Source organism: Macrotis lagotis, chromosome 5 (genome assembly GCF_037893015.1).
Source record: "Macrotis lagotis isolate mMagLag1 chromosome 5, bilby.v1.9.chrom.fasta, whole genome shotgun sequence".
Taxonomy (NCBI): domain Eukaryota; kingdom Metazoa; phylum Chordata; class Mammalia; order Peramelemorphia; family Peramelidae; genus Macrotis; species Macrotis lagotis.
In genome coordinates, this window is record NC_133662.1 from 157274498 (window position 1) to 157282918 (window position 8421).

Here is an 8421-nt window from a genome sequence, read left to right on the forward strand (position 1 = left end):
TTAGATTCAGAGACAGTTAAGTAAAAAAAGTAGGAAAATTAAGGGAATTTAAAAACTGCTCTTTGAAAGCAGCATACTGCCATAGAAAAGCACCAAATTTGGACTAAGATCGTTTCAAATGGTGGCTTTACTACAGACAAGTGACTTCCTCTCTAAATCTGAGTTTCCAGATCTATAAAATGTGTCTGTTGGATGAATGAGGGCTTCTTGACCTTTTGTGAGACAGAGGATACTCTGGCCCTAGTGAAGTTTATGCTCTGAATGTTTCATAGACACAAAATAAACCACATTAAGATTACTAAGGAAACCGATTATATTGAAAGAGATAGGAAAATCCAATCCAACACAAGTTTAAGGGCCTGAGATTAAACAAACAAACTGAATTATGAGAGCGCCAGTCTCTTTAAGCTCCGAGTCCTTTAGCTCGCTGGGGTCTTTGCGTCCCCTCCTTCACCCATTACAGCTGCTCGGCCACGACTGTACAATGGGTTAACCGTTAGTTGGGGTTGGGGGAGCAGTCGCGTGGGCACTGGCGGTCCCGGACCCCGGATCCCAGCGGGGGGTAACAGAGCCGTCATGCGCTTCGGGGGGGTCCGAGGCTCGGGGGGGGGTCTGCTCCCCGCCCCACCCCCACCCCACGCACGCGCACGCCCTGCATTGCTCGGAATTGGCCCGCGGCCCCCCGAAGCCGGCCGGGCCGGGCCGGGGGAGGGGCTCAGTTCTCCTCGGGCTTGTCGGCCGGGGGCCCGCACGGCTGCAGCATCTTCTCCATCAGGTTGAAGCGCACGCGCGCCTTGCTCTCGTTCTCCGCGATGGCGAAGTAGTTGAGCAGGTCGAAGTGGCCCATGTAGGAGCAGTACGAGTCGCGGTGCTGGTTCACCAGCCACTCCCACTTGGTGGTGTCGGCGTGGCCCGTGCCGATGTACTTGGACTGCAGGTGCTCCAGCTGGCTGTGGATGGTGTAGCGGTCCGTCATGGCGCCGCGGATGCGCTGGGGCCGTTTCCCGGGCAGAGCTCGCTCTCCGAAACACCGGCGGGAACCTGCCCAAATGCCCGATGGGACGGCGGAAGTCGCCGGCATTCGACGTCACGGGCAGGAAGTCGCCGCGTTTCTTTCCGGAAACCGGAAGCGGTAGAGGTTTCCCAGAGACTACAGATCCCGCCCCACCGAGTGGGAGGTGAGGGAGGGGTAACGGAGGCGCATTGCATCACGGGTGCCGGCACTTGGACTGGAGCGCTTCATGCTGGGACTTGTAGTTTGCTTAAGATCCGGGTTGGGGGGAGGTCGCCTCTGAGACATCTTGTATCCGTTGCTTAGGCCGAGATGATTAAGGTTCAGTTTGTTTGGTTTATTCAATGGGGTTTTTACATCGTTAGTTAAAGTAAAAATTAAGAAATTGGAAATGCCGTTGTTTAGTAACATCTATGAGATAGAGAAGGGAAGGAAGAGAAACATCTAGAACAGAATGGGAAGGCGCCTTAGAGGCTATTGGGACTTTGACCAACCAGTGACATTTATGAAAAGCCAAGTTCTATTTTATTCTATAATTTTTTTTCCAAGGCAATGGGGTTAAGTGACTTGCGCAGGGCCACACAGCTAGGTAATCATTAAGTGTCTGAGGCCGAATTTGAACTCAGGTCCTCCTGACTCCAAGGCAGGTGCTCCATCCACTGCACCACCTAGCTGCCCCCCAAGTTCTATTTTAAGGCTGAACCTCCACCTGTAGAGGACCCCCCCCCCTGGAAGAGCCCCAACAAATGGTCTTAAAGAAAGCGCCTGAATACCTACTCCTGAAGGCGGCCCATTCATTCTGCTTTGGGGTGACTCCCATTCTCAGCCTCCTCTGTGACCCTCCCCCCACCTTGTTTCTGAGAGTCAACCCAACCTAGGCGACGTTCATCAACAGATCCTTGTGTACAAAGAACAGGAATTCGAGGCTATTTACCACTTTGTCTTTTCTCTCCAAGCTTATCAATCATCTTTTTAAACTATACTGAGAACTGAGGGAAGCTAGGTGGTACAATGGTCCTGGAATCAGGAGGACCTGAGTTCAAATTCAACCTCAGACATAATAATTACCTAGCTGTGTGACCTTGGATAAGCCACCTAACCCCATTTCCTTGCCAAAAAAAACCCTAAAAAAAAAAAGAAACATCCCATGTAAGAGCTAGAAAAGATTAAGAGATCCTCTTGAATAATCTCTTCATTTGATAGGTGTGGAAATGGAAGTAAAGTAACATATCTAGGGTTGTAGAGCTAACTAGTAGCAATGACATAAATAGAAAATAGATGCCATCCAGCCTGCTTTTCAAAGGATGTGATAGAACTGGTTCATAGGATCATAGATTTTGAGTGAAAAGGACATGGAAAGGTCATCTAGTCTAACCCCTTTTACAGAGAAGGAAATTGAGTCCCAGAGTTTTTAAACAATTTGTTTTCTGTCATACAGTATGGATTTGAACTCTGGAATCTTTGATTAAAAATCCAACTCTCATTCCACCATGCCATATTGCTACCCAACTCATTTTTTTTTTCAGATGAAACAGGCTCAAGGTTGTACATATCATTATCTAGGACCTAAGCATATTTGAGAAAGTAATCATATAAATAATAATCAGTTATGTTTGATTCTTCATGACTCCATTTGGGCTTTTTTGGCAAAGATATTCAAGTGATTTGCCATTTCTTTATCTCATTTAAAGATGAGGAAACTGAGGCAAGCAGTGTTAAGTGACTTGTCCAGGGACACACAGCTAGTAAGTTTCTGAGACTGGATTTGAACTCTGGTCTTCTTGATTCCAGGTGCTCCATCCACAATGTTCCATCCACTGTGTCACCTGGCTGCTCACATTTACATAGTATTAAGAAGTTTATAAATTAAGTTCATTATTCACCAGAAAAACCCCTATGAAGTAATATTCTATAATACAGTCAGGGAAATTTACCCAAAGTCATATAAACTAGTGTCTAAGTATTCTATACTCCATTAATATGAGTTGTTATCAATATTATTAGCTAATCCTATCCGTATCTGAAGCATGAATCCCTAAAACATTCCTTACAAGTCACTAACCTGCTGGGAACTCACTGCCCATTAAACTTTTGCCAACTAATTGTTGGGAAGTATGTGGGATGAAAATCCTCTTAAAAAATATAGAGACTTCTCTGAGCAATAAAGAAAGTTTATTTTGGCTTTTCTCAAGAAAAGGGCACACTCCAAGTCTCACGAAGGTGGTGAAGATCAAGGAGCTGCCCTGAGGTGACAGTCAAGCAAAATTATATGGCCAAACACGATCCCCTCCTCCTCCCTATCAGCCCTCTCTGTTGACTCATTGGTTAGTCTTTAGAGTTACATTCTACTTGTGAAAATCTACCCCAGAAAAGAATGAAAGATTTTCATGAAATATTGCCTCACCATCCAGATGGTGAGAATAACCTTCAGGATTATAACTATCTTGTTGAAGTAACAGTCTAATTATCATCAGACAAGAGGAGTCTTATGAGCTTCCTTGGAATGCAAGGTTTTTCTCACGGGAAGAGTCTACTGTTCTCCCGGTTAAGATAGTTTTATCATCAAATAGATGACTAACTAAAAATGCAAGGTCTCTCTGGAAATAGTCCACTACCCCCCCCCCCCCCCCCCCCCCGAATCAGGAGAGTTCCTGGCTTGGAATGTAAGGTCTCTCTCCCTCTTTCTTCTAAGAATAGTCTAAGAGTAATAGTCTGTATTTTAATGATTTTTTTAGGTTTTTATTTGCAAGGCAATGGGGTTAAAGTGGCTTGCCCAAGGTCACACAGCTAGGTAATTATTAAGTGTCTGAGGTCAAATTTGAACTTAGGTACTTCTGACTACAGGGCTGGTGCTCTATCCACTGTGCCACCTAGCCACCCCTTATTTTAATGATTTTTAATCCTGAGAGGACTTCACTAGGAATATTAACTCTTAAGAGGGAATATCCCACTCAGGAAGTTTTCTCTTTTATGGATCTGACATATGCTTCTCACTAATCTCACCCAAATGATTCTTGGAATGTGCTCTGAGTCCAAGCAGCACAAATTTAATTCTTCTTTTGTAGATAGATAGGTATAAAAGAAATTTGTCACTAGAGGACGCCAAAACATTTAACTACAAGGAAGTAATAGGCCTTAGTAAACACTTTCACAATTGCTCCTTTGCTATATAATCCCTCTAAAAGCAATTTATATAAGCTTCATGTAAAATTTGATAGGATCTCTGTACTATATATTGATATAGTAAAGCTATAATATCATCTTTACACTGATCAAATATTTCTGAAACTATCAAGTTTTTTCATCTACTAACCTATAAAAAGTTTATCTAAGTTCAGATTAAATGAAGGAGGAGAAATCATTATAGTTTAGAAAAAGAATGATCTGAGTTCCAGGATAAAATCTGTTCTGATAAGCTTTGGTAGATTTTTATTTCATTTGGTGTTTCATTTTCCCATTTTATCGTTACTTCAAACCTTCTTGAATATGAACCCTTTGACATCTTATCATTGTGAAATGGTGAAATAGTTTTATATACAAACAGGAAGAGAGTATATAGATCATCTTCCAAATGATGAGTACTAAATTCTAGAACCCAGCAAAATATTATCCTTGTGACCCACTGGTTCTGGAAACATTAGAGTAAGATGCACTGGTTTGTTACTCTTATTATTGTGTATTGAAGTATAGAATGACAATGGTCTGTTAAACAAAGTTGGTGTCATTTCTACTTGTTTTATGATCTTTCCCAGTTTTAAAGACTATTCACTGACTGAAAATCACAGAATCACAATATGAAGAAAGTACTTCACTGGCTACTTAGTCTAACCTATATAAAAGGAATTACTACTCTAACATATACCCTACAAGTGAATATTCAGTCTGTTTGAAGACTTCCAAGTAGAAGGAACCAGCAATGTGCTAGTAAATGTTCAAGTAGTTCTCTTGAAAAAAAAATACACATGCCACACTTTTGAGTTTAATCTATATTATCAACATTTTCTTCACCTTTCTAAGTTTAGATGAACAAAACAGATCAATCCCTAATTTATAGCAATTATTGATTTTCAAAGTATACTGAATATGTTATATATTCAGTCTCTTGCAAGCCAGTATGAGCTGACTCCTGTTCAAACCTGGAAAAAGGAATCTACCACTTTTATAAGTAGCCCATGATTGAACATTTTTTAATAATAAAAAAGTGAAAAAAAACCCAGATATTTTATGACTTAAGAGCTCCTAAAAATTTTTAGTGATATAGGGCCAAATGACTGTCCTCAGGGCCCAAGATGACCTCCTCCTCCGGCCTTGCCTTGGTTTCTAAACCTGGAGCAGAGAAGATTTTAATTTCTGCATGAAAATACTCTACTCTTTTTGCTAGCACATCCAATATAAATATAGATATCTAATCCATATTTATAAGAGAAGATGGGTGCTTTACTCTATTGGTTACTTGATGGAAGTGTCCTTATGTCAGGTTCTCATGATCTCCATTCACCTTGGCAAGGAGAATAGAAGTTTGGCCTGAACCATCTCTCATCTCATTATCTCCAATGCCTGTAGCTGAGCACTGGTGGCACTGTTGCTCTGCTGTTCTTTTGAGAAGACTTGGGGCCTGCTGAAGCTGAGCCTTTTTTGTGGGCATCAGTTTCTGTTATGACAGCTGATATGTGAAGGTCATATATGCCCTATCCTGGCTCAATCTCCACAGATCAATTTACCTGCATTCTCAGGATCCACAGGACCTATCTGGGTCAATATCTGCACACATTTATCCAAAATGATGAGGAATTTAACAAACTTTTTTCTTTTGTGCCACATAATATTAGAGAAAAAAATTAGGCTGGGCTTCTTCTAATCTGCCCCCACAGAAAAATGGACACTGTGATTCTGCTATGTCTGTGCTCTCCAAAACTCACTGAATGTCAGAATGGTTTGGAACTAATTCTAGATTTTTCAAAATTCTAGCAGGATATGGAAAGCAGCAAGAAAGTAAGAATTCTATTGAGAAATCTTGGAATTTCAGTGACTCTGAAGTTAGTTAATTGGCTATGAAAAATTAAGCAATTCAAAATTATTGAGAGATTGGGCAACTTGTGGCAAAATGGCCCCTGAGAATGGAAGAGACCTCTGGACTACTCAGCACAATCACTTCTTACCCATGGGAGGATTGGTGGGGACTTTGTAATAAGCAGATGAAAGAACTAAAGGACATTTCCCTCAGGGAAGGATGAGAAAAAGAGACTGTCCATATAGTGACTTTTTGACCCAGATGTGGGCACAGAAAGTGATATATCTAGTGAAGAAGACTGTGTTTTGTTAGGCCAGAAGACCTGAACCAGAGGCAATTCCTTTCATACCCAAAACTGCTAACGAGACAATGAGAGTACAGACTAAACCTGTAGGGCAAGAACATAGTGATAATCAACAACCTGCCACTTGCCAACACAAGTAGAGATAAACAAGGCTATAAAAGTTGAGAATTAGACCCCACCTAAGATCAGAAACAAGGCTAAGTTATGATGGTACCATATACGTATTGAGGCAATGATATTGGAGATTGTTCACATGAAATTTGCCTTTTGTGTCATTGTATTATTACCAAACATGTAAGTTGCATGTTAGAGTATGCTTACTTCTTATGTAATGCTGAGGTCATTTGATGAAGTTTATATTCATTGTTTTGGTCTATAAACTAATGGTCAAAGTGTATTTTATGTGTGGGTTTGATATTAGTGTTTTTGTTTGCAATTAGCTAGCTTCCATGCTTTGTTTATAAATGACTGATATGTACTATGGATATGCATGTACAAATTTGGAATGTGCATGTGTTATGTCCCAAAGCGATGCTCTGTGTAGAGTCATGTCTACTGCATAATTATTTATTTGTTTAAATAGTATTTTATTTTTCCCCCCAATTACTTATTGGGAAAATTTTTCATTCATTTTTTGAGATTTTGAATTCCACGGGGTGGAACTAGGTGGCATAGTGGATAAAGCACTGGCCTTGGAGTCAGGATTACCTGGGTTCAAATCCGGTCTCAGACACTTAATAATTACCTAGCTGTATGGCCCTGGGCAAGCCACTTAACCCCATTTGCCTTGCAAAAAAAACAACAACTAAAAAAAAGATTTTGAGTTCCAGATTTTTCTCCTTCCCTCCTTCTTTTCCTCTCTTCTGAAAATGGTACACATTTTGATATCATTTATACCTGTTGCATGTACTCATTTATTTTATTTTGGTTTCGTGGTACCATAAATTGATTATCTGGGATACCAGGAAAAATTACCCTGTGGTTTTACAAACACTGTTGATTGCATTTATATTGTAAAGTTACAAGTTTAAATCTTGCTTTGGGTGATTTTTGTAAGGGACTTAAAAAAATTTTGGTCAGGGGAAGGACTGCCATTAGGAACTAAAGTCCATTTGTATAAGACTATCTTCAGTGATGGACATTTATCACTCTATGCTCTGTGCCTACTTATCTCAGATACTTCAATGAATTCCCTCTTGGGTGAATTTTGGAACTCTTCTCTCATGGTTAAGCTGAGATATCTTATTCCCAGTGGGAGACTCGTTCACCCTAAATATTGTCTGCTATGTTCTCATCTGGGTAAATCTTCTGATTTCTCTTTACTAGTGTTTTGGGTAAAAGTTTATTTTCTAATGGCAAAGGCAGGGACACTCCTTCCCTGTTAAAGGATAGCTGTGACAAGTGTACCTTAAAACTAAAAATTATTTTCCCTAGATTAATAAAACTTAGGAAAGAGATAGATAGAATCTTAATTCAGAGTCCTTTCTCTGATGAGAGGCCAACCTTAAGACCCCAATTTCATGGACTTTTCCTGGTAGGAATCAAACTCTCTTATAGAAAGGTGAATGAAGGGGAATCTCCACTCTCCCACTACCTATTGAGAAAAAAGAAAAACAAAATTCTTGTTACAAACATAGTCAAAAAATAATTCCTTTTAGCTGTATCAATATAAATACTTTCAGTCTACATTCTGAGTATATACCATACCTCTCTGTTAAGAGGTAGATAACATGGTTCATCACAAGTCTTCTGGAATCACAGTTGGTCATTATATTGACCAGAATTGAAGTCTTTCAAAGCTTTTTTCTTTATAATAATGTTGTTATTGTATAAATGGTTCTACTGTCTCTGCTCACTTCATTCTGTATCAGTTCATACAAGTCTTCCCAGGTTTCTCTGAAACTGTCTCCCTCATTATTTCTTAAAACACCCTAGTTTAGGGGCAACTAGGTGGTGCAGTGGGTAAAGCACCGGCCCTGGAGTCAGGAGTACCTGGGTTCAAATCCAGTCTCAGACACTTAATAATTACCTAGCTGTGTGGCCTTGGGCAAGCCACTTAACCCCATTGCCTTGCAAAAAACCTAAGACGCCTCT

General features: G+C 40.4%; 1 protein-coding gene across 1 annotated transcript; it reads right to left on the reverse strand.

Moving 5' to 3' along the window:
* Nucleotides 1–295: 295 nt before the first annotated feature.
* On the reverse strand, nt 296–1113 carry LOC141489945 (splicing factor 3B subunit 5-like). Its single transcript, XM_074190278.1, has one exon. It carries the CDS (start codon nt 1079–1081, stop codon nt 716–718), a length of 366 nt encoding a protein of 121 aa, XP_074046379.1. The 5' UTR covers nt 1082–1113; the 3' UTR covers nt 296–715.
* Between the last annotated feature and the right edge of the window lie 7308 nt (nt 1114–8421).